The sequence below is a fragment of the Oculina patagonica genome, chromosome 1, assembly GCF_052425735.1.
Source record: "Oculina patagonica isolate OP01 chromosome 1, crgOcupat, whole genome shotgun sequence".
Lineage (NCBI taxonomy): Eukaryota > Metazoa > Cnidaria > Anthozoa > Scleractinia > Oculinidae > Oculina > Oculina patagonica.
The window spans coordinates 47,617,375-47,645,069 of NC_135758.1; the positions used below are offsets into that span (position 1 = coordinate 47,617,375).

Sequence of the window (27,695 nt, forward strand, 5' to 3'; positions counted from 1 at the left end):
GAAAAAGAAAAATTGAAATTCAAGTCGTCCCGAACAAATTGTCTATTGTTTTCCAAACGCAATATTGGTTGCCAGAATCGCGGAGGCAACCTCGATAATGTCGATAATCAACATTTTATCTGATAGCGGAACCAAGGTATCGCACCCAGAAGAATGGGACTGGACGTTCAGCGAGAAAACATGGCGACCGATATGGTGCACACTACCTGACGCTGCAATGTCCTGTCAAGAGCTCATTCTATGTGGCTGCAAGACCACGTGTGTGCGTGCCATGGAAAATGTCTAAGATAATAGTTTCCAGACAGAATTTTGATCTAGAAAGACACAATAGCTATACGTCACTAGAGCCGCTAGCTTAGCTATATCAACTGAGCAGTTATCTAGGTTGCCATATTAACACATGGCAAATTTCAACATTGTACCTCTAAAGAGAAGTATTAAACACAATACACAACACAACAACAAAACACAACACTTTATTTTCATCCTAAATTAAATTAAATTTGCAATACAAGGAGAATAAAAATAAATTAAGTGCATGGCTGCCCAAAATAACCACCATTGGCTAAGGAGATTAGCAGCGATCCTTAGTGTTTAATACAATAATTTCTAAAATGGGTCAGGTACTTTAATAGATAACAAAATACAGCAACATACAGACAAAAAATAAAATGTTTACTTAGTAAAAACAAGCTGGAAAATAGAGTATAATTGTGGACAGATTAACTTACAGAAGAAAGGAATTAAAGTGTGAATGATGAGTAATTTGTTTTTTCAATTTCCTGATCTGAACTTGCAAACAATGCATAAATTGCATAAATTAAGATGCGGTTACTATGGCGATGGCATTTTATTCCCTTGAACATCTCGGCAGGACCGCTCCTGGCCATCCCTATACGCCGACATATGCATATCTCCTGTTAAACATGAAGGAAATCGCTTTCCACGTGTAGCTCATTTAAATGCAATTTCTATGGAAACAGCGTCTCTGTCGAGATGGTTCTATAGCTTAAAATGTTTATCTCGATAGTCTCTATCTTTGTGCCAAATTTCAGGCTGGTAACAAAAAGTGCACAATTCAGCCGAAATTTTGAGCTATGCCGCCGGACTATGATAGAATCTGAGTTGCGTCAGCCTACATTTTGCCGCGAACAGCGCAAAATTAGTTCGTCTTTTAATAAAGAGCTTGTTAGGATAAGCTGAGCTACGATTTCTATCTGCAATTTGTTCTAATTGGGATGTGAGGTAAATGGCATTGAGAGCAGGGTGGTATACGCAAGTCTCGTTCAGTAACAACAAATCACACGTTTAAAAATCTTCACAGCAATATTTATTCCAGAAGTGAATAATACTTCTGATCATTCTTATGACATCAATTAAAAAGCTCATGGATCTACCTGACTTTTATTTATAAGAAATTACAGCGTTTTATCATAATTTATTCTGTAGATCTGTTGAAATCAATATAAAATTGCTTTAACTCGATTCAATGGCACGCATTTTATATACATTGGATTACTATAAATAAAAATCTGAATATTACACTACCAAACTTGCCCTCAGTAAATGTCTTTGATACAAAAACCCTCCAAAATGCAGCATACAAAGCCAACCAGTGCTCTGTCAGCCTTTAAACAAGAGTACGGAAACAAAAAAAGTAGGTCTGTTCATACTTGGAAGCGACAATTGGTAGAATTTGATACGATCTGAATCCAACTTACTTTTAACTCACGGAACAGGAAGTAGAAACATTGCTATTCCAAAATTGCACTTTTTATTCATTTCTCCACATCAACAAAAAGGTAAAACAAAGATATGTTACGCACCAAAACTTTGTCTCTCAAAGAGTATTCCAACCCTAGGAAATCCTTGTCTGAAGTAGTCCAAAAATTGAGCAATGCATGCGCGACGTCAAACAGCTGAACTTTTACTATCTCTTGGAACTCAGTTTGTGCAACATGATGCTGCACAAACAGGCATTTCGAAACACAAGCTTATGCAAAATAGATTTTTTATAAGCAAGGAGAAAGTATTTAAACAATGTTTTTACTTCCTGCCAAACTTCAGGTTGAGCTCTTTGACGTCACACATACATCGCCTGGCTGCTAGGTTACTCCAAGATAGCAGCGGCAGGTTCGAGATTATTTTCGGACTACTTCAGACAAGGATTTCATAAGGTTTGAATACTCTTTGGAAGCTGAAATTTTGGTGACTAACCTATCTTGGAATTACCTTTTTGCTGACATAAGGAAGAAAAAGTGCCATTTTGGAATGAACTTCTCCTTCAAGGACTTGCGAGGTAATTGAAGATCTGGGGTCAGCAGTTTTCGGAAGGCGAAAGTGTGTGTTTTCGAGACTGTTCGGAATGTCATCGAACAATCACCGATGAAACGATTGATCGCAACACTAGCGATTGCTGGCCGCCTCAGAATTATTTAGGACACTGAGCGACAAGGAAAAAAATAAGCAAAAAAGGCGTTGTCTTTCTTAAAGAGTTTACAAAAACATGCGACGTATAACTCTTGATAATCTGGCTGAAAGTTTAGAAAAGACTAAGTTAAAAAACAAATACGTGTCCTACAATGACCCAAGAACGTAAAAGAAAACATTACCATTTCATTCATTATTTTGTCTAGAGCTAAATAATTTTAGTTAGTAATTTGTTGGCAAAGTGGCCAGTTATCATTCTGTCAAGATCGTCGACGTAAAGCAGCATAACGCTCACTGCCAACAGAAGCTTATCACGCACGGGGTGCATTCCGTACGGGAGTCCCCTTTGAGCTGGACGGGAAATGCTGATAGGTCTCCTGGGGATGAACGCTTGGATTTGAATAATCTTAACTCTTCATCTTGCAGTGCATCGAACGAGATCATATGAGTCTCTCTTGTGGAGGAGGCTTCAACATAGAATCCAGTTCAACCCGTCCAGCTTCTACTTCTTCTTTACTGGGGCTGTATGTGCCATTAGACTCTCGCTTCTTCACAACAACCAACAACAAAATGAAAAGCAAAATGGCGAGGACACATGCCGCTGTGACACCACCAATAAGAGCAGCTGGAGTTTCACTTTTGCTTTCATCCGGATCCGTTGGTTCCAGTGACGTTTCACACATCACTCCGGTGAAGTATTGTGGACAAACACACGAGAAGTTCCCAAACTGATCATTTACTTGACACGTAGCACCGTTCTCACACTGGTTTTTTATGCAGGGATTTTCAAACTGACACGTTTTGCCCACCCAGCTAGTGGTACAGTTGCAGCTAAATGAGTTCGAAGAAGGCGTACATGTGCCATCGTGTTGACATGGATTTGGCTGACATTTTTTTATGGATTCCGCACAAGTCTTGCCTGTGTAACCTGGGTCACATTGACATTGGAAAGTATCCATTAATGGGATACAATTTCCATTCACGCACGGATCAGGACTGCAATATTTCAACAATCCACTGCAGTTCACATTACCAAATCCTTCTGTACAGTTACAGAAATACTTGCCTTGTGTATTCAAGTTCACGCAAGTCGCGTTGTTTCTGCAGGGGTCTGGTGAACAGTAGTCTGTAATGTTCTCGCAGTTCCTGCCGTAGAATCCTAGTGCGCATGTGCAGGTGTAGTTACTAACAGGTTCGTATGTTTCAGTACATGTAGCTCCATTCTTGCAGGGTCCGCTGTAACATGACTGGAAGATGGTACAGATTTCTCCTTTGTACTCAGGTGTACAGTTACACTGGTACTTATTGTACGCTAGTCTCTCACACGTTGCATTGTTCTTACAGGGTTCGAGTTCACACAGGTCAATTTTCTTTTCACATTGATTTCCTGTATAATCAACTGTGCAATTACACTTATAACCCGGGAAATAAGAGGAGTTAACATGGCTGTCAATGCATGTGCCATTATTTTGACACGGCTCAGCGTCACATTCACGAATATCATTCTCACACTGTGTGCCGTTATAACCCTCAAAACAAGAGCAGCTATAACCTGTCTCGTTATCTGAGCAATTTCCTCTATCACCACAAGGATCTAGTATCTCACAAGACCTTGTTGGGTCATACTCACAAAGGACACCAAAATATCCATGGTTACAATTACACTTAAAGCCACCGACAGTGTTGTTACAGTTGTCTGTTCCAGTCGCATTACAAGGTCCGTGCGGCTCCATAACCTCACATTCATCGATATCTTGCTCACAGTAAGTCCCGTTAAAACCCTTCACGCACGAACAGTTGTAAGAGTCGATTCCATCAATACAAGTAGAATTGTTAGCGCAGTTGTTAGCGGCACAGTCGTCAATGTTTATTTCACAGTTCCTTCCAGTATAACCTCTGGCGCATGTGCAGGTATAGTTGAGATGTAATTCAGTGCAGTTAGCGCCATTTTGACATGGATTGGGGATGCATTCCTTTGTGGTGCTCTCGCATCGCTTTCCTTCAAATCCCGGGGTACAGTTACATTGAAACATGTCAAATCCTACATCACTTACTTGGCTCTGATTGGTTGCCATGTCAACGCCTGTCACATTGTAACACGTGCCATTGACGCACGGGGAGTGTGCACATGTCATGTTGGCTGTCAGGTTACAAACAGGACCTGCCCATCCTTCTGGGCATGCGCAAGTGAACTTGTTCCAAACATCACCACATATACCCCGTACACAGGGTTTTGGACCACAAACATCGTCGCTATGGCAACCAAGCTGCACGCCTGTGGTACTTGCATTAAAGTGAGGCTTTAAAGGAGTCACGTGACTTACATTGAAAGTGCTGTTGTAGTAATCAACAAATGGAAGTAGTAGACCACCAATGCGCATGTTATCTAAGCATCCTTTAAACGTTGAATCACCCACCACAACTGGAGTGCTGAGTAATAAGCTTGTTATATCCCCGTTAGAAGGTCTGGATGAATTTAATGTGGAAGAGCCGTCTACGGTAACGTGACTCTGATTATTTGTGATGTTAAACACGACATTATGCCACTGACTGTCATTTACTGCATCATCTGCAAATAATAAACACATGATTAATAGGGGTGATATGGCCCAGTATGCCATTCTCACTGATATTTTACTTTCTAAGAGTAGCAGTGATGAGTAATCCTCCATTGATTTTTACTACCACCGCCCGTCTTTGAAAAAAAAAACGTTTAAATTAATTGCAAAAACTTTGCCGGTGTCACAAAAGACTTTTCATTGAAGCTGTCGTTTTCCATGCCATGGACAGAACGCCAATCGGATTGTTCGGCAATATTCGAACCCTGACTCACGAACTGTCCTCTTTTCCGTGACCATAAATCCTTTGACGTTTGTTATGGTATTCTTTTAAACCGCGCCGCCTTTGTGTAACGGTTTGCAAAAAGGCGTCGCAAAAATAATTGTTTTGACTCGGTGCCTACGCTCGGTTAAATAAAGCAATGTTCTGGGTTTGAAAATCAAATAACGCACATGCTTGGAATATACTGGAAACAACTTTTACAATTTGAAAATTATTATTTGCAGCGGCGAGTGTGCACCCCCCTGGATAAACATTGTCGGTAAACTTCGTGAGTCTTTGGAACTGGTATTGTAATAAGTTAGTCCAGCAACAACTCCTACCTGATAAGATAAACCCACTGTCTCCATCCAAAGCAAAACTTGTCTTTACTCGTCCATCGGTGAGTTCCATTTTCAAGAATCTGCTGGAATTTGAATAAATTTCAATCAACACAGTTGATGACTGCCTTGTTCGCACTCGTAGAGACACGTCCATGCTGACATTTACGTTTGAAGTAAAGTTGAACTTTACACTGCTTACACTGCCATTCAGGGTAACAGGATGTATACCTGTAGAACATATAAGACAACAAAAAACATTAGAAAGTGTATGATACACTTGCCCTGCAGATGTTTTGAAATTCATTAGTTCAGTGACAGAATAAGTAGACGTTTGGACTCGTCTCGGCGGCTCATTCGTCACGAAGCTCTTCCAGTGTAGAGAAATCAATGAATAACTACCGAATTTACTCGAATAAGCACCGCATTTGGCACAAAAAAGTTAATAAGCGCCGCAGTTCTAAAACAAACTTGGACATTTCTTTTCATCAAAAGCGATGTTTTGCAGTTCAAAGTGATTGTTTTACGCTCGCCCATTAGTTTTTTTATCTGTAAAATGTGCTAAAGACCGCGAACTTTGCCAGGACAGCTAGCGCCACTTCTCTCTACAGCAAGAGACGAATACCGACAATCAAGAGACGCTATTTTCAATAACTGTAAAAGATTAGATTAGGTAGGTATTGTAAGTAGTGTACGTGTTGTAAATAGTATACAGTGTTAAATTGTAAGAAGCGCAAGTATTGTATTGTATTGTGAGCAGCTTAAGTACTTGTATATAAAGTAGTGAGTATTGGACGTATCTTTTTTGTATTTTTGTAAGTGATGTGTTTTCGTGTGTTTTTGCAATAAAAAAAAGATTAGATTATTTGTGGTGTCCAAATTTTAAATAAGCGCCGCCCTCGAATAATTTAATAAACGCTTATTCGAGTAAATACGGTATTTTATCTCATGCTTCTATTAACATTATGGTTGGTAACCATGGTAGAACAAAAGCTGTCCAGATGACTCGTTGTATGGTTTCGATAAGAATGAATTCTACTTGAGTCGTGAATAAGGAATAAAGTCACGAAAGCATTAGATTTTGCACAAAAATTTTACTTAGTTACCCGAGCGTTTTGGCACTTACACTCATAGTTTTGTCCGACATCTAAGCAGGTTGTATTGTGAAGACACAGGTTAACCAGGGCGCAGCCATACAGTGCACAGTCCGGGCCACCGTAGCGCGGTTTACAGTCGCACTCATACTTGTTCCACAAGTCTTTACAGAAGCCTCCATCGCCACACGGTAATGATCGACACACGTTCATACCCTTACAACCCTCACCTAAACCGCCATGAGCGAGTAACTGGAAACGCTCAGTAGAAATCAACGAAGCATCATTGAACGCAAAATCAAACAGTTTGTTGTTGAGTCTAATGTCCTGCAAACAGCCTTGGAATGGAGTTCTAATGAGATTTACATCAGGGTAAAGAGGGAAGTCATCAAGTCCTCCAATGTAGGTTAGAGTTAAGTTGATATCTTTGTGTGCAATGGGTTCAGTGACCACGCTAAGGTTATCAACACGAGACATGTTCCCTTGGATTTCAACAAAGTGCCACTTCCCGTCACTTATATCTCCATTGATGGTAACATTGGAATTCTGTCCATTTAAAGTTACTTGGACAACCAAGACACCTTCATCAATACCAACACTGATGTAGTTAGTCTTACTATCAGTCATCAATATTATCAACCCGCTCAGTTCACGAGTTCGGATGAAGAATGATAATTCCCCAGTTGCACCAAAACTTGTACCATTAGTGAGGAATTTAGCAAAGCTTGCATTACGCATGCTCTCAATATCACGGCGACGTCTGCTGCTAGCAAGGTTTAAGGGCTCAGTCGCACCAAACGTTGCCGGAGTCAAACCTGAAAAAAAGATGTTTTGAAAGTTATCACAGTAACCTTGAACCAGTTGTACAGAAAACTTGTTCTTATGCGTTGCTTTAACTTATTTTATGTTACGTTAATGGCCGTTTTTATGCTAGAGACGTTAAAGCTGTCTCGAGACGACATTAACGTCTAGTATAAAAACGGTAAATAAGACAGACGCCTTTAACGTCTGATGGCTTTAACGTCTTCGTGCTCAGTGTCCTACGAGTGTCGAACCCAGTCTTTGTTTATTTTTTTCTGAAAAGCTGTCTACTAAATGCGTCCCGTTTTTATACCAGACGCCTTTAACGCCTTAGACGTCAAAGTCGTCTAGACGACATTATCGTCTCTAGCATAAAAACAGCCAATATCTGTCGTTGATACTTTGCGTGTTAAATCTACATGGTGAGGCAGAAGTTCACACTGTCATTGGTATTTGGCAAAACCAAGAACCGATTTATTTTCTGCACTAAATTGCTATTTCAAAAACTTTAATGCTTGTTAGATGCTTACAGCAATGTTGGCGCAAATAAACGGAAAAGCAAAAAAAAGCAGTACGAAAGTTCTAAACAAATAACCAAACTAAATTTATCTGCTATACCCATGATAAAATGCTTGTTTGTGTTATTTACCAGTACGTAAATGACAGGGACTAACATGACTCACTTGTATTACATTGTGGACCGATCCAGGGCCGTGTACATTCACAACTGAACTTGATCCATTCATCAACACACTTGCCATGTGCACAGGAGTTAGACACACACACCTCACTGCGTGGACACCCAGTGACGGTGTTGACTAAATCCACCCCTGCCACTGCTATAGGGATGACTTTCTCGCTGTCAATCATCACATCTTGGATACAACCAGTAAAATTATCCAGGTTTCGATCAAAGGTTGGAGGAAATGAAGACCCGCCGATGTAAAGGTTTGTTATGTTAACTTGTTTTTGTACTAGCAGGGAATCTTTGCACTGTTGGCCACAAGATGAATTATCCACCATGAGGCTCACCGAGTCTCCAGATATGTTAACGTGAACTGTGTGCCAAAGCCCATTGCTGAGATTAGCGGCTCTCCCAGCTGAGAGTTTCTGTGTTTCGTTGTACAATACATGAACATTGTTGTTATCGAGGAACACGAGGAATTTGTTACTTGAATCAGCAGCTAGTAAGCCGTGATTAAGAGTTGTCCTAAACTGAAATGAAAGTTCAAACGTTTGTTTTTCAAGGGTGAACTTCATATACGAAGAGCTATTGAATCCCACTGTGGTGATATTGTCACAGAGTGTCCCTCCAAAGCCAGCTGCGCATGTACAAGTGAAGTTGTTGTTTTGAATAGTACAAGTTCCATTGTTGCGGCACGGATTAGGATTGCAGGAAGTTTTTCTGACATCACAGAACTTGCCAGTGTAATTTGCTGTGCACGTGCAGTTGACATCAGCTATCAAGTCCACACATGTTCCATTGTGCTGACACGGATTGGGCGAACATTCGTCAATATTAACGGAACAGTTTTTACCTGCGTGACAAAAAAGAAAAAAAAAGATATCAAAAGGTTCAGCCATGAAAACTAATATCGAACAAACCTGAACAGAAGAATATTAACGGAACAGTTTTTACCTGCGTGACAAAAAAGAAAAAAAAGATATCAAAAGGTTCAGCCATGAAAACTAATATCGAACAAACCTGAACAGAAGAAAAAACGATTTTCATGGTGTTTGAACAGCAGAATAATTTTCGAGTTTTGCCATTGGTAGAACAGGGGAAATAATTTCTATTTCAACCTTGCAAGAGCACAGGTGATGGCAGAATTGTGCAATCCACATTTTTACTTAATGATCTGAAGTGTTTCCAAGAGATGCTTTGTTTGATTGTTGATATATTGAATTCGCACCAATATAGCAAAATGGGAACAGGGAGTGATCAAGTTCTTGTTACCTTCTTCCCTCCCTCCCTCGCTCTACACCAAGTACCTCTCACACAAACTAAGCAAGACAAACCATTAGTTTCTGTAAAGCAATTGCTTTCATTTCATAATCAGTGTGCATATATGTTACCTGTAAATCCTGGCAGGCAGGTACAGTTGTAGTCGTTAATCAAATCAGTGCAGTTTGTACTATTAACACAAGGGTTTGGTTCACATTCGTTGATATTTGTAGAACAGTTGAAGTCTGTGAAGCCTGGTACACACGTACAGGTGTAGTTATTGATTGTGTGATTTTGAGTACATGTTGCGTTATTCTGACAGAAACCAAACGCACACTCGTCTATATCAACAGTGCAGTTCGTTCCTGTGTAACCAGGCATGCAGTTACACGTGTAGTCGTTAATTCCATCTTTACATGTTGCCCCGTTTTGACATGGCTGATCATTAAGTTTGCAGTCATCAATGTTTGTCTGGCAGTATATGCCTGCAATAAAAAAAAAAGTTGCTGGACTGTCTGTTTATCAAAATGCTTTAACAAAGTTATTTCAGTGGCGCACTGGTGCCGTGAAATCAGTTGTTCCTAACTCTGTTTCAGAGTCTCAGTTGTTTTCAGTTATCTTCTACTCACCTCAACTTAAGCTTCATGACAGATTTCCCCCTCAGTTTTACTGAGAATAATTATCCCCAGTGTTTTAGATTGATTACAAAAATGTGAGAGTTGAGTGTTTTATTACTGAGGTCAAGTTACTTACATACAGGTGTAAGTATGTCAACAAGAAAACCTTTAATACATTTTGTGTATGTTAAAAACCTGAGATATAATGTAACTTTACCCTTGTTGCAAGTTTAAGCAGCTGCCATGTGTTTGGAGTTACAAGTACTACCCATCAGATTGAAAGGTCGGCAGTGCATACATGTAGTACATCAAGTGCTTAAATTCCTTGCTTGCCGCCCTGATAAAGCAGCTTTAAACCTTCCATCTAGTTTGTGTTTACTAAACCTCAGTGTACAGTGTTACATGCATCTACAGTAACTGTACATGTACATAACAAAATTAATGCTTGCTGTAAATCTTGGAAGGAAGTAGATTTAATGACTATCCTTACTGTTTTCAAGTACCTGTGAAGCCATTCCTACAGAAACACTCAAATCCTTTGCGTTCTGGATCTGAACAATTGAAGCTGGAGGCATTGAAGTTAAAGCACTGACCCCGAGGCTTGTTGCAACGGTTGCCGCTGCTACATTCATCAATATCAATCTCACAGTTTTTGCCTGTAGTCCACTGATCACAGGTACACTTGTATGACCCAGGAAGATCAACACATGTCCCACAGTTGCAAGACTGACCTGACAAAATAAGTTACAAAGTCAGCACCAAAACAATATTGTACCCCTAAACTAATCACAATTCCAGTTAATTACGTCTATCATAAGTATTAAATGTTCTAGGTAAAAAGCAATTACATGTAACTGGTGTGAAGTGTAGAAAGATAATGTATACTGACCAAATCACAATTGCGTTTTGTTTTTGCATCTGATTGGCTAAATAGACATTATCTTGGTCCTGACTGGTTTTCATTGCATGTTGCACAAGATTCTCAAACCAACCAAACTTTGCCAAGGCAGCTAGCCATTAACATGTTACATAATTCACTGACAATTGCAATAGACAGAAAACCTGATTGCCAGCTTTGATTAAATATAAAGTATATAAGTTGCAAGTAATAGTTAGCATACTGGACTTGAGATCTTGAGGATCAAGAGGTCTGTGTTTGACTTGGATTAGTTTAACTACTTTATTTCTGCATTCTGTTGGATTGCTTCAACATTTTTCTGATATCCAATCACACTCTGGGTTGAGGGAGAAACTGTGAGAATAATGCCTGACATATCTTGCTCAAAAATACTATGGACAAACAAAACCTTGCCCAGTATACATACAGATTAAATAACTTATTTACCTGTCAATCTGATAAACCTATTCAGGGGTGGCAGTGGTACTTAAAAATATGTGTCACATAATTTTGGTCAAATTGATCATGTTCATGTTGTCCGAATTTTTTTTGCCACGCTTTTGCAAAGTATCAGTTTCTTTTGCAAGGTTTACAAAAACTTGGGCTATCAAAAAAGAGATAATAGCCTCTTACCAGGTAATTTTGCAAAGTCTTGAATCGATATTTGCCATTCACCACCCTTTCATCCAGTAAATAGCGCAATCACACATCAACACAGCAATTCAGCCATTACATGTCATTGCAGGCTTGTTATAAACATTATTGATAACTGAAATGTGTTTTGACGCACTGGTATGCTTTTTGTACCTACCTTGACATTCATTGATATCTATTTCACAGTTCGTACCATTGAACCCAGGATTACAATTGCATGTATATTCATTAATACCATCAATACAAGTTCCATTGTTACATCCGTGTGATGGACAGTCGTCAATATTGTTCTCACACTGCGTGCCATTAAATCCTGTTACGCATGTGCAGTTAAAGCCACCAATCAAATCAATGCATGTTCCATTGTTCTGACAAGGGTTTGATTGACACTCATCAATTTCCAAGTGACAGAACTCTCCATAGTACCCTAGGGGACACTGGCAGGTGAAGTTATTGACACCATCGATACAAGTAGCATTTGTGACACAAGAGTCATTTTTGCAGTCATTGATGTTATTTGAGCAATCTTCACCTTCAAATCCTAAAACATAAAGAAAATATGGTTAAGGTGTTTGTTGACTTACACCGTACATACTGTATTTGCTACTGATTACAGTAACTGTAAACAAACAATGACCTGTCCTTTTCAATGTGAGAAAATGTTACAAGGCCCTGCATTGTCTGGCTAACATTTTTTCAAAACTATAATTACAAAAATAAGCCCCAGTGCCAACCCAAGATAACCTTGCCCAATCTCAGACACAAAAAATCCCTCTGATAAAAGGCCCCATCCCTTACCCAAATATGAGTCCATGGGCTTATTAACTGCGCTGCGCAGTTCTTGCTCTGCAAGGGGTTTATTATTTTTATTATTATTATTATTATTATTTTTCGTTTTGTCGGTGACCAGACCTAGACCTCCACTCGGTCGAGCTTCAAGTCACATGATGTTCAGAAGCTACAAATCAGTAACAAATGGAAAAATTTTCTCTTTTATTGTCTTTATAAAGTATGTTAGTGTGAACTATTTGATTTTGAAGCGTTTGGTTCATGAAAATACTAAATTTCCACGCTTTCAAAGAGAAACATAATTTAGCGGGCCAAAATCTATGAATAAATACCATTACGTTGGTGGAAAAGAATGTGCTGACATGACAAGTTTCATTTTCGATCGGCTAGACCTCGAGTCACATCAATTTTTTTAAAGCTATCCAGCCACCTTTCAAATCTTTGCTAATCCTTTGGTCTTTACTTAAAAATTTCAGTGTGAAGTATTTTGAAGCGTTTGAATCAAAGAAAATACTAAAATTTGATGCTTTAACCCTTTGACACCCAAATTTTCCTCAAAAAACGCGGTTTTAGCTGCTAAACTGAAATTTTGGTGCTATGGTCTGGAATTTACCTCAACTTTGCTAAAGAAGCACTTTTTTACACTTCAGCAACATTTTCATAAAGATTCTGTGTAAAAATGTACAATATTTTACTTTGGTGCATGCGCATAAGCCAAAATTTGGACTTGTTTTTTTTTTTTTTTTTTTTTTTTTTGCTGAACCGTTCCAAATTTTTTTTTGCCCCTTTTGCTTCCTTTTTTTTTTTCGCTTTCTTATTCTCGTTACTTTCTACTCTTCATATCCTATCTTTTGACCAAAAAAGTTTTGACATTATCAATTGAAAACCCTGAAAAGGGGACCTTGACCAATTACAGGTGAACTGGCCTGTTTAGCAACGATTTTGCACCAAAAATGGATTTTGTTTTTCTTTGATTAGCTCTGTCAGAATGCAACTGATATTCAAAATGAACAGTCCTGTAGAAAGGTCGATTCAAGCTCTATCAGATTCTTATCACGAAATTCCACTGACGTGCTATAATGACGTCACAAGTGAATCAATGACTGCACCTCCAAATAGCGCCTGAATGCGCGTTTAGGAGCAAAAGGGTTAAAAGAAAAAGTCGCTTTAGCAGGCAAGAATTTACATTTATTTACATTACGTCTGTGTCCTGGGATGTGCTGGCGTTAGCAAATTGTTACTTTCACAAGGCACTGATTGGTAAGAATCACGCAATGCCCTAATGCTTTAAATCTGCTACAAATTGAAACTAAACAAATCCTTTAAACTTAACCTAGCATGTTAAGTGTAAAATGTTCGATTTTTTAGCGTTACATATTTTTGGAGCTGTGTCATCTAGAGGATTTCTGAAATCTGAAGGAAAACCACTGAGACAATCATGTCCTGACTTGCAAGATTTACGTCATTGGTAAATTAATTCTCCGGGGAATTCCCATTCAGCAAAAAGCAGCTCTAGTGTTCTTCTCAAATTCGATTTAATTACTTGCTCCAATATTCGGAGCGAGTTATTCAATCTTTAAATGGGAATTCAATACAACACTGGATGCTTATTTAAAAGATTTTTTGGTTTCACGGATCAGGATCGTGGGAATTAAATAAAAATAAATTTGGTCAGCATTAGCATATAAGAAAAATATTTTATTTCAGATGGAACTATAGCCAACGGTTACCATGAAATGTCACACAAGGTGTTTTCTTACCATTTTGTTTGTCAGTAGCAACATTGTTTGACGCAGGTAAAGGGGATAAGTGGAGGGGGTGCATTTTTTGTTCCCCCCACATGGTTCCCCTTGAGTGGTCACATGACCAGCGCAGTTTTAAGCTCTAAGAGCTCTTGTATTTAGTTATAACTTTTGACAAAAGTTTAACAAAAATTGATATTCACTATAATTGCAGCTTGTGGCATTAACATATATGATAATTTATGCATGTATTTGTTAATTTTACGGTCTTGTGTTGCAGTGAGTGTTCAACAAGAGTAAGTGTGTGGATCAGCAAATAAATCTCCTGGCCATTTTTAAAGATGGCTGAGAGATGGTACAGTGTTAGTGAAGTTTTGGCTGTGTACAGTATCGATGCTACAGACCTAACTGTTTTTAATAACTAAAGTCACATATTTATAAGGGACCACTCACTTACCAGGCTTATTAACAAACATGAGTGTAATTATTGATACCATCCTAGCACAGACTTACCCGGCTTACAAACACAAGTGTAATTATTAAATCCTAGCACAGACTTACCAGGTTTACAAACACAAGTGTAATTATTGATTCCATCCTGGCACAGTGAGTAGTTGTTACAAGTGTGGGACATACAGTCATCAATGTTATGCTCACACAAGGTGCCATTAAATCCAACTAGACATTCACATCTATAGCTGCTTACTTCATCTATACACTTCCCTACAAATAAAACGGAAACAAATACCAGATAAAGAGCCCCTGCTGATAAAACTGTAAAACATATTAGGTGTTTTTCTTTAAAGTTTTAAAATAGCTCGGTCCTGTGGCAGTCACATGCAACTGGAGTTACCTTTAAAGAGGGGTTTGTAGGGGCTTCATGTTGTTATGTATTCCAGCTATGTACAGATGTGCTGCTTGTTGTTTTACTAGTGTTGTGTGTCTTTTTTTCTCCTAAGTACAATGTACTTTGGCCTGGTAAGTTTTGTTTTGATAACAATTGTGATGGTTCCTGATGGTTGGCGTTCTCAGGGTTACTATTAAATGAATGCCTCTGTGCTTTGCTTAAGCTTCACCATCCACATCTACTGGCAGTGCATAACAGTTCTGCATAATTAATCAATCCTTGATAGAATATATAGACTCTTTGCATAAATGGAGACTGTACATCCCAAGCCTCACATTCAGGTAAAAAAAAACCTTTGTCAAAAAACATCCACACAAGCCCGATGCTAGTTCACAAAAAATATTTTTTCAATGAACTAAATATAAATATTGAATATTTAAAAATTTGATAATAAAACAAATTTACACAATTTGCTTATTTGCCAGATATAGGTATTAAGTGAATGAGTTAGAAATACCTCCATGTTGACATGGGTTGCTTCGACAGTCATCAATATTGTCATAACAATTCTTTCCATTGAATCCTGGTTGACAGATACACTGATAAGTTCCTTTGTGATTAGCACAAGTAGCATTAGGATGACAGGGTTTTATGGTTTTACATTCATTAATGTCGTCATCACATGTTGGTCCAGTGTAGCCAGATCCAGTACAGTTACAAGTGAAGTTGTTGATTCCATCAATGCACAAGCCATGTTTACAAGGAATTGCTGCACAGTCATCTATATTTTCTTGACATCTCTTTTCCTTAAAACCTGTTTAAGAGAAGAAGAAAATCATCCACTGACAGAAATGAAGGGTACCCCAGTAAGTCACGTATGAGCCTAGTGGCCCATCAGGCCGGAGCTTATCCTGGTTTCCATAGCATGAAATGACTAGGAGTATTTCTACCCTGCCTGGATGGGATGCTAGTCTGTCCCAAGGCTACCCCCTAGTATCAATTCCTTCGGTACCCATTTTTACACTTGGGTGAAGAGAGGCAATGTGAGAGTAAATTATTTATTTTAATTTCCCGAACCCTCCATTTCTTCAACCTCCCAATAGTTAACTTAAACCAAAAGTCATTTTCCTTCCTATGCTAGTCCGAACGTAACAAAATATCAAGTGGGATAATGTTTTATTTTAAGATATATTTTTATACATCATCCTTTTTATATTTATGTCAAGTTGTCATTTATTTATGTCAAAAAACATTATCTTATGTCATTCTGTTTTTTGCTATATCAAATGATGTTTTCATTAAAACAAATAATCACTGTTTCATACATAACGTGATTGATCTTGATGTCAAGTGGTCACACATTTTTAGACATCAAGAACGTTTATTACATGACAAAAGTAATTTTTTCATGTCAAGTTGTCGCACATTTTTATATATCAAGAAAGGAGAGATAATCTTTTGATCAGCAAATATCGCGGTCAGGCAGGAGTCTGGGTATGACCAGTTGGGCACGAACAAAATGGCGGCCAATAATCGGTTCGAACGTAGGTTGTTTAGCCCCTGGTCGATTTCCCCAACGATGTCGATTAGCCCCCAACCCGAAGTCCATTAGCCCCCAACCCGAAGTCAATTCAGGGCCGTAACCAGACCTTTTCCATGGACGTGGCAAGATTTTGCTAGTGGGTTCTAAGGGCATGCCCTGCAGAAATCTAGAAGGCATGAATCTCTTTCAGAGAAAAATCAATCTTGTTCAACTGGGTATTATTTTGCCAACAAAATATATTTTATTTTAAGTTTGGGTAAAAATTTAGACGATGCGTGAGTGCCTCGTCTTGCCTCTTGCTAGTTACGGCCCTGCAATTAGCCCCCCAGTTTGTCTTCAAAACTGTCGTTCAATTTGCAAGTATCTATCGAAATTGAACTTCATCGAATGTTAACAAGGCTTTGAGTATTCAATTCAAACAATTAATACCGAGAACGAACCTCATTGAATGATAACAAACAAGTAGCCTACTTTTTGTCGAGTTGAGTTGAAAGTGTAAATAGATAACAAATCTAGAAGCGAAAACTAGAAGCGAAACTCAATTTAACTGCTTTCACAAAGGTTTTGTGTATTCAATCAAATACCGAAACTGAACCTTATCGAATGTTTACAACCAAGTACCGGTAGCCTATCTTTCGTCGAGTTGATGTGAATGTAAATAGAAAACTATAAGCGAAAACTAGAAGCGAAACTTTGAACAGAAAACTAGAAGCGAAACTTTAAAACGAAATATAGAATTGATTTCTTTGTAGTATTCGATAGTTTACTTAGTTTGTAGACAAATTTTATTCGGGGGCTAATCGACTTCGGGTTGGGGGCTAAACAACTTCAGTTGGCGGTTAATCGACCCGGTGCTTAATGTCTTGGGGGCTTATAATAAATTAAAGACCTACCCGGTATATTCTAACCAATTACTGGCCGCCATTTTGTTTGTGCTCAACTGGTCATACCCAGACTCCTGCCTGACCGCGATATTTGCTGATCAAGAGACGATATCTCCTTTCTTGATATATAAAAATGTGCAACAACTTGACATGAAAAAATTACTTACGTCATGTAATAAACGTTCTTGATGTGTAAAAATGTGCGACAACTTGACATCAAGATCAATCGCGTCATGTATGAAACAGTGATTATTTGTTTTAATGAAAACATCATTTGATCTAGCAAAAAACAGAATGACATAAGATAATGTTTTTTGACATATTAAATAAATGACAACTTGACATAAATATAAAAAGGATGATGTATAAAAATATATCTTAAAATAAAAAATGATCTCACTTGATATTTTGTCACGTTCGGACTAGCATAGCTTCCTTTAGTTTTATTAACGCAACAATTTAACCCCAAATGCTCTAACACCTCAATTTCTTGAACAAATTTTCATTTTAATTTCTTGGTGGGATTGCACTGTATTTACAGAAAATGAGGTCAACTCACCTGTTGGACAATCACATCTGAAGTCATCACTTGTGAGCTTAGTACATGTTCCACCTTGAAGACATGGAGAGCTATCACAAGGATCAAATTCAACTTCACAGTTACGACCAGTGTAACCAGGAACACAAGTACATGTGTAGTTGTTCTTGTCATCTGTGTCATGACAAACCCCTCCATTCTGACAGACATCAGTGTTGTTGTTAATTGTTTTATTGCATAAAGATCCAAGGAAGATTTTACATAGTCGGCCAGTCCATCTTGGTCCACAGCTACAGCTGTAGTTATTGACAAGGTCAATACAAGTGCTGTAGTGATCGCACAGAGCCCCGGCACAGTCATCAATATTGACTTCACAGTAATCTCCAGTAAAACCAGCTGGACACACTGAAAACCATCACAAAAATCATTATTAATAATTAAATTTGAATGTGCATATTACATGTGAAATAATTGGAAGTAAGAATGTGCACCCGTGTATAAAAAACCAACCGGGATCTTGGGGATATCTTGCTGGGATCCCGCCGGGGATCCCGGCAGGATGGGACCGGGATCCCACTGGGATTATGGCCACCAGCATCGGGAATCCCAGCAGGAATCCTGGCAGGATTCTTGGCGGGAATGAAAATCCCGGCAGCCAGAATCCCGGCGACATCCAGGCCGGGATTCCTGGGGGGAAACGAAATTGCCGGCGGCCATAATCCTGCCGGGAACCTTGAAATCTTGCCAAGATTCCCGGCGGCTATAATCTTGCCGGGAATCTTGCCAAGACTCGCTGCGGGAAGCAATCATCCCGCCGGCCATAATCTTGCCGGAAATCTCGCCAAGATCTTGGCATGAAGAGAAATTCCCGGCAGCCAAAATCTTGACAAGATTCATGGCAAGAACCCCGGCAAGACTTTTCATTACCAACAATTTCTTTTCTCGAAGAGATGGCAGCGTAAATCAAATACTGACAAACTAATTAAAAACATAGTAAACACATCTTGCCATTTCGCATACAGACAAAACAAACACACTGGTTCTGTATCAAAACAACATCATTTATTTACAGAAGCTTACAGAAAAAGATGGCCACAGTTTTGATACAAACACAAGCCGGACAAGCGTGAGCCTCAGTTCACAAGTAAAAAAGTGAATATTCTTCAGTAAAATGTTTTGAACGAAACAGCAAATACATAAAGGCAAGAACTAACCTTTTCCTCGTGTTTAAGCGAAGGAAGATGCAATGATGTGATCTGCTAAACGAGCGAATTAAGCTTAAGCTTATCTTTTGTTCATCTGCGCAGAGGCCGCCGAAGAAGACTGGCGAAGAAGCATTCTTTCCCAAGTTTTTCACATAACAATACAATATTTTAGCATTAAGTTTACGTCTCAAGCATCAACAGGTACAACTTCGCAGTGAATGGTCCTTACTCAAAATGTCTATCTCCTTCCACTGTTCTAATTTTGTAGTTTTTTAAAAAACACAGTTCAGCTGTAGTTCGGTCAACAAGTCCATGACGAAAATCCAAGAAGATAGCGCTGTCAAATTTTTACAAGCTGTCACTCGAATTAACAAGCAAAGTCCAGCAGTTTCCACAGGGGAGCTTTTTCCTAAAGTAAGGTCGGTTCTAAACTCAAGTTAATAACAAAAGCAGCGAAAAAAACACATTTTTAAGTCATGAATGCAAAGAACGACTTATAGCGGTTTGCTGGAGAAATTCAATTAAATTTGTGTAAACTCCCTTGGTAACCTGGCAATTTTATATTAAGTTTAAATTAAGTTCAAAATGGCAGATGAACGTGTACAAGGGCTGGTTTCCCAAGTTGTAATGCAAACTTGTGGATGTACATCAGGAGAATACGAATATTTTTTCCTTTCTGGAAGGAATTTTTCTAGTGAGGCCAGTGCTCGAATCCACATTTACACACAATGCAATGGAAAGGATGGCCAATGCAAGGAAGCAAGAAACTTGCACGCCGAACAATAGCTTATTTTGAAAGTCCGCGGATGTGAAATTATCTTCCATTGAAATGCAATCAAATAGTGGGTAAGTAATAAATCACCCTAAATAAGGCAGTATTTTCCGCTACAAATTAGTCTCACTCAGCAAGATTAAACTGATGCGTTTGGAAACAATTAGAGATATCTATAGTTGGCTTGCTTTGTCTTTCGGTCGATCATTCATTTGCACGTTCGTCAAGTTTTTGTATCTCGTAATATTTTATATTCGTTGTCACACTCTCGTTAACGAAGTTCCCAAGTACATCTATCTCATGACTTAAACTTAAATCAAAATTTCCTCTGGCATTCGTAGCTCATTAGGTAGCAAGCCTTATCATGTTATGTGAATGATAAATTTGCTCTGCTTTTGAAGGCAAAACTACATTTGTAAACACAGTATTATGCATCAAACCCTTACAATTATTTTTTCTTCATACACATGGTCTGTCAAAAAAGGGACATATTAGTTCAACTGTGGTAATTGTAGTTCTCCAGGGGTGTATCATTGCACTCAGGTAATTTTTTGCTTTGTCAACATCCACTGAGTGCTATGGGGTAGACATTCAAAGAAATACTGAGAGAGTACTATTGTTAGCAGCTATTAATTTTAACGATTTTTTCTGAGCAAGATTTAGCGACTATATAGGGATTTTCCAAAAACTTCAAAAAATAGTAAATATATCGTGTAAACCAGCTTTTACTGGCTGGTGATGAATATATGGCTAAGATGAAAATAAATGTTCAGTAAAAGAAAAAGACTACCATATCTTGACATTGAATGAATATAAATTGCATTGCCTAAAAGAACAAAGTTACCAGTATCCATTTTTGTGTTTCATTAGGGTGGGAAGGGGGTACCGGGGAGGTACCGGGGTACTTGAAATTTGACCAAGACAAATTTTAGCAAGTACTAAATTAAGCGATTTTCGCCCAACTCACTAAAAGCGCTAAAATGTAATAGCCACTAATATAACAATAGTAACCTTAAGGTCGATTTCTGTACATGTCCTATGCCTCCCCTCCCCCCCCTTATCTCAGCCAAAAAGGAACCTGGTTGCATGCCATGCTGATAAATAACAAATTGCTTACACTTAGATGGTTTGTTGTATGTGTTGTCCTACAGATTTATTTTAACAAGGCACATAGAATTTTGAATTAATTTATAGATTCGCCAAAACAATATCCTGCAATACAACACATCACTGAACTCTGCATGGGGCTAGGCTGTCAAGAGGTGTGGGCTGGAATGAACATCCTCCTGCCGTAACGTTGTATGAAACACATGATCAGAAAAAGAATTTTATTTCAAATTTACTCTCATATATTTTTCACAAACAGTGAATACTGCTCTCTATAAATTGACTTTTAGCAGACTGTACAGCTTGAAAAATAAAATATTTGGAGTTATTGTTATTGACTGCTGAAAACAAAGAGTAAAAGATAAACAAGCTTTAAGGTTCAGATCCTTTAATCCAACATGGCCACCAAATCTTTGCAGGATGGCTGGCAATGTATAGAGATTATTTAAAAATGAATTAATAAGGCTGATTAAAATGCATTGATGATTTTCGTGGCATGTAAAGGGGTAAAGTAAACTTTTTGGTTGCAAGTAAAGATACCAGAAAAGGAAATAAGCAGCAGTTTTCATTTGTTACATGTATCACGCCTCTAAATTGATAATAAATTATGTTGGCTTTACTGTTTCCTGCCAATTTCAATTCTTAGAAGTCACATGTATGAGGCATCTGTTAGTTTCTTTTAATTATTTGCCTTCTGTCACAGTGTCTGCCATTCTTTAACAGAGAAAAATGTATGTCGAATAATACCACTGTCCTGTATAAAATGGCTGAGCTACCTGGTTATTAATTAAAGAACCCTTTAGCAAATGTGAAACAGTTTGGTGGAAAAAAATCCCTAGCTTCTTTCCATTACCAGCTTCGCAGCATCTTAAGGTACCTCATATCTTGTTACCACTATACGTGTCTCTCTCAGCATTAATTATTTTAAGCTCTGAAATAATCTTCACTTCTTAGCTGCTTAGCTAGAAGGCCTCGATGGACTACTGGATGGTTAGTTTTCAGTTAGAATATGGGGTTATTTATCACTTACCAGCTAGAATTTTAAACATGACTCAACTGTGACATATGTTAACAGATTTCATAGACAATTACAAAAAATGTTGTTTATCAGCAGACATTTAAAATTTATTTTGGCTAATTCTGGGCTATCAGTTTATAATATACCACATTCACGACTTTGCTCATAGAGCCTTTGATTCCAGCCCTGATCTTAAAGAGAAAGCACTCCACTGACTCTGATCCAACTCAAAATAATTTTTTTTTTGCCCAAGGGATGGCGTGTACAATGGCATGTACTACATCCCACGTGACCTATAGCAGCCAATGTTCATGACACCTTGCGGGAAAAGGCGGTGTGTTCACTATGTGTGTGGTCTACGGAAAGGTAATTAAGCTCTAAAAATATATAGCTCATTCTGATAGCCTTGTCGGAGCCACAATTAAAATTGCAACTAGAGGATTTTTCAATGCAAAAAGCGTAATATTACAGTGAATTCACGATTATTGTCTTTTGTCATTGGATTGCTCAACTAGGTATTTAGGTTCCCAAAAGGTAAGAATGAAAGAAAGTTAAACTCAGAGACTCAAAGGACAGTGCAGAATGCAATATGGCCAAACAATTGACAGCATGATAATAATTTTCCAGGGTAATTTCGCTTGAGAATAAGTCAAATGAATTCATCTTTCAGTCTGAAACGCTGTTTCATGTGTACTTGTAAGATGTTGAAAGACCAAACGTGACAACTAAATCACGCAACACCTTCATCCGGGAGAAAGATTTCCCTTATTGAAAAGTCACACACGCGGCCGACCAGTTGACACAATTAAGAGTCGATTTTTTTTAGTAAAAGAAGATTTCAATCATTTGAACCGTTGTGTTTTACGTTAACTTTCGTTAATTTGAGAGTTTTTAAACAGAATCCTGCCGCATTGAAAATCACATGGCATTAGGCTTAGATAACATTTAACTTTCGTTGGTTTGATTTTCAGTTGGGTATGGGTTGCACTTGGGAAAAGTTTTCATGTTTGCCGGTTAAAAAAAAGAAGAAAAGAAAAAAACAGAAAAACTTCTTAGACGTCAAAACAGCAAACGTCATACTTTTCTCTTCTGTGTAAACAAATGTAACATGACACGTTTGTTTTTCTCCTAAATTTATCAAACGCAACACTTGTATTTGTCGAAAACATATGTAACCTGATACATTTCTAGGGCAAACAGGGCGACAACAATTGAAGTTGTTTTGCTTTAATTAATAAAACTAATTATAACACAGATATTATCGATAAATCCAAGAAATAGTTTTTCAGATTGGGAGATATAAAGTCACCTTTAATTAATTTGCGGTTTTAACTTGGCGTCACGGAGTCTGCAGGAGTCCTACCGCAAACGCGCGATGCACGCAATGTTCCTGAGAATAAAACGTAGTCGAATCTGCGCATGCGTTTGGCGCAAAGTACTTTACTCTAGAAAGAATAATACCACAAGGAAAGCAAAGGGTTTTCTGAAACAAATATATACCTTTGAAATCTCCATACGTAGGTAAAGTAGATATGGCCCGTGTTTTACCTGGGGCGTACGGTCAGGTGCTCCCCACTCCCTAACCCCTTCACAGAAATAATTAATTAATTGATATTAATTAATTAATTGGTGATTAAAAGTTTACACCATAGTGCGTTAGCGCTTGAGGGGTTTAGCGGACGACAGCCCCCACCAAACCATCACAATAGTGCATTCTGCACTAAAAAGCTTGAAAAACAGGCCGTGAATCAATAAAAATTATTATCTCTTAATTTATCTTCACTTATTACCTCTTTGTCGCACCGGTGGTTCATCTAGACTGATAAAACTTTCCTCATGGGAATCACGTCCACCGCCTCACTGTCACGTATAATTTTTTTCCACATTTTATATAAACTGGTTTAATTTAACTACTTCCATTAGTACGTTAAGTTTATTTCATCAATTTACACCGTGACCTTGCGTACGGACCACAGCATAATTTGTGAGAATTTCAAAGCATTGACTTTCTCCCAGTGAGAACTGGGAAGTAAGTTCTTGCCTGGAACACTACCGAGATTTATTCACGCTGTGAAAAGTTTGCCGGGAATTTTTTTTTCTTGAAGGGATCTTGGCGAGAATATAATTCCCCGCAGGATTCTTGCTGGGATAATAATAATAATAATAATAATAATAATAATAATAATAATAATAATAATAATAATAATAATAATAATAATAAAAATAATAATAAAAGCTTTATTTAACCTGGAAAGAAATCTATCAGCATTTATAAAAAGTGCTGGTCTTAACAAGATGTCCAGTAAAAAAATCTAAGATGAGTGGCGGGAGATTCTATACAGGCGAGAACCAGGCGGGAAGTCTGCTATCTTGCCGGGATCCCGGTTGCAGCAAGATTCTTGGCGGGATCACAACGTGCCGGAAATTTTTTCCCGGTCGGGATTCCAGCGAGATATTGCCATCTTGGCGGGATCTTGACGGGATCCCAGTCTCTTTTTTACACGGGAGTATATTACCAGGGAATCACCCTAATTTAAGTAAATCAGATTCATTTAAAATCACACTGACCTTTGGGTGGGCATCCCAGTTGGTTGTCAAGTGTGCAATTTTCCTTGATGTTCACAGAAGAAGGTGGGTTATTTCTCAATTGAATATTTCTTCCACTTATAATACATCCAACAAATCCTGTTCCACCACCAGAGGCAGAATAGCCGGCAAATAATGTGCCTGAACTTACAAATCCTAAAATACTGTTTGGAATATCCACAGATAATGTTGTTAATCCAGTAAGGATGAGTGTTGAATTTATCCCTTCACTGCCAGCAGTGAATTGTACTTTATGGACAATATTTTGGTCCAAGTCTTTGCCTAACGTAACTGAATCCTGTATACCGTTAATTTTCCATGTCATTTCAAGGTGACTTCTAATAAACAGTACAGGTGTAACAGAGTAGTTGACTGTTGTGGGAACCACTTCAAGTCGAATAAAACCATTGCTTGTCCCCTTTTGATCAAGTAAAACACCACCGCTGCAAGTTCTAAAACTGAAATCAAAACCATTCTGTAGGGGAATAACACTCGATGATACTTGCATTTGTGATGTGGCATTGAAAAAGAACTTGTTACATGTTGCTGTATAGGGATAGTGGAGGAGCAAAACTCCTGCAAAATAACAAACAAATTGAAGACATTTGAATCCTTAGAAACAATCATTGCAGTGTCCTGCTGTGTTATAATTCTGTAAAATGTGCGGCTGGGAGGAAAGCTCAAGCAGTAGTGGTGCAGCTCTTATGTAGTTACTTCTAATTCTACAGGTCCTCTACTATAGCAGTTGCTATTGTATTTGGGGACTAGGGGGCACTGTTGTGTGTTTACCTTGAAAGAGCTGCTACCTGACCCAAGAACAATGTCTCATTATCAGCAGGGATTTCAAAATGTTTTGAAGTACACGTCAGCAACTAGTTAGAGCAGACAGCTGCGACAAGCCGAGCTTGTTTGACACAAGCTGATTGCTATGGCCAAAGTAACCGGCAACATATAATCAAGTAGCCAGTGGAACTACGGTAGTTGCCGATTCGTTTTGACAACCCTTATTATCAGCGGGATTTTTGAGACTTGTTTTTTGCTAAATATTTTCAGACATGTTCAGTATGTTCCTCATTTTGTTTTTTAAGTATAGTCAGTGAGAAAATAAGCTTAAGAGTTTTTGTTGCTTATTTCTCACGCAACAATATCAGTAAGTACTGAAAGTGTTTCTGAATCAATATACTTATTACAAATTTTATAACATCATGTAGCTTGCTCTAATCGGCTATGAAAAGCTAATGTTTTATTGAGTATAAAATATGGAAGACCACATATTATTTTTCACCTTAAATATTTATCAACAAAGCAATGAACCCTAAGCCATATGCTGTATTGTCATAGTCAAGAACACACTGATGAGAACATCTAAGAAATTTAGGAGACAACGACCCTTTGGCTTATGTTTTCCAAATTTCTTGTGGGTTTTAAATTCCCAATTGTCACCTTATGACAAGTAAATAAATGGCTTTATCTTCTTTATTTGTTAATTAATTTTAAAAACTGCAATAACTCTTTAAAATTGTGGTTATAAAATGAATTGAAATTAAGTAATAAATAATTAGCTAAATTACTGATTTGTATCTAAGAGCACTTGCAGAAGACCAGGTAAAAATCGTAAAAATAAAGATATATTCAAATTCACAGCTGAATAGAATTTATGTTTTTGCAATTTTCCGTTTGTTTACTCAGGTTCTGAGATTTCTGCATTCGGCATACAAATAGTCTTCTCTTTGTAAACAAGATGGTCATAAGTTTATATTGCATGAGCAGTTTATATTGCAAGGAGCAAAATTCTTATTTTCTCTGTTACAGCGTAGCCATAAAAATTCTAATAAAAGAAATCTGGAAAACGTAGTTTTCTTGCCGTTTGTTGTAGAAAAAGGTGACATTAGTGAAAGGATAAAGGCATCTTTCACTATTCAGTATAAGCTTACTCTGTATGGCAACGATCGACGCGCAACTTGCTCGACCGATGACACATTCAACATTTACACAAGCTTCGAGGGAAGACATTAATGTTTTCGCATAACGACTGCTGTTGCATTCGAGATATAAAGCAATACAAATTGAAATAGAAGAGATACCGAGTTCGTGAGCACTTATTTAGATTTACACTTAACGACACAAAGTAGAATTTCCGCCATCCTAATCGTATCTCGCGAACGAACGAGCTCAATTGTTGGCGCCTATTTTTAATTGACGTAAAAGGCGACGAAATAATTGTTTTAGAACGATCTTTAGAAGAATGATAGTTGGAATACAGCCCCAGTTGAAACGGAAACAAATGGAGGCAGGTTTACATGTATTAAACTACCACTGAGACGATGTACATCTCCAAGAAATATATAAGTTTAACCCCCAGCGAAGAAACCATTGAATGTCGTGATAATAAAGAGCTCACCTGTAACGAAGACGCGAAATAAAATCGCTATTTTCATTGTTGTTTCCTATTCAACATTAACACGGAGAGTGAATGAAACACAAACCGGTTGTTGTGGTTGCTGCTGAGCGCCATATTAGATCCTCTCGCTGCTATAGTTAGGCTTGATTTGTTCGACAACTATCTTGTGAACGCCAGACACTTGAAAGCGAGGTTAGGAGAAAACGTAATTTAATCAAGGCAAACTATCGATTAACTACCCTATTGTTCAAGTTCCTCCTCGCTTTTGTCAGTTAATATTTGATATTAGAGACGATATCGTCCTTACTAGTACAGAAAGTTATTCTTGATCAGAATAGTTATGGAGTTAACAATATTTGTCCATTCGTCGAGGTGTCAAGTGCTTGTCATTAAGAACTAAATTCTCTTTTCTATGGAGGAATGGCAGCCATTCGGTTTGAATGTGACAAAAATGTCATTATGCCACAAAGTGACAAGGCAGACAACGTAATTACTTCTTACTGACCTTGATACTTAAAATTTGAAGAAAATATGTAAAGTATAAAAATATATTTGAGGAAAATATGTAAAATATAAAGCAGCATTACGTGCACAGACTGTTGTTCCCAAACTGACAACATTGCCAATCAAATGTCAGCCTTTTTTTCTGGAAAATTGTCTTTTTTA

At 38.0% G+C, this 27,695-nt stretch overlaps 1 protein-coding gene across 1 annotated transcript; it reads right to left on the bottom strand.

The window, feature by feature from the left end:
- Positions 1-458: 458 nt before the first annotated feature.
- LOC144634699 (uncharacterized) lies at positions 459-27,176 on the bottom strand. Its single transcript, XM_078493736.1, has 12 exons — positions 27,030-27,176; positions 24,611-25,204; positions 17,962-18,345; positions 15,493-15,789; positions 14,690-14,851; positions 11,755-12,138; positions 10,549-10,776; positions 9,560-9,913; positions 8,167-9,021; positions 6,715-7,497; positions 5,592-5,819; positions 459-4,999 (listed from the first exon to the last, which is right to left on the bottom strand). Exons 1-12 carry the CDS (start codon positions 27,064-27,066, stop codon positions 2,871-2,873), a joined length of 6,435 nt encoding a protein of 2,144 aa, XP_078349862.1. The 5' UTR covers positions 27,067-27,176; the 3' UTR covers positions 459-2,870.
- Between the last annotated feature and the right edge of the window lie 519 nt (positions 27,177-27,695).

Excerpts from the sequence above, each read along its gene's own strand:
- LOC144634699 (XM_078493736.1), bottom strand. The coding sequence starts at position 27,066 with ATGAAAATAGCGATTTTATTTCGCGTCTTCGTTACAG. Across the intron at positions 9,914-10,548 it reads CTGTAGGAATGGCTTCACAG|GCATATACTGCCAGACAAAC; the intron begins GTACTTGAAAAC and ends TTTTTATTGCAG. Across the intron at positions 5,000-5,591 it reads CAGTGGGTTTATCTTATCAG|ATGATGCAGTAAATGACAGT; the intron begins GTAGGAGTTGTT and ends TATTATTTGCAG.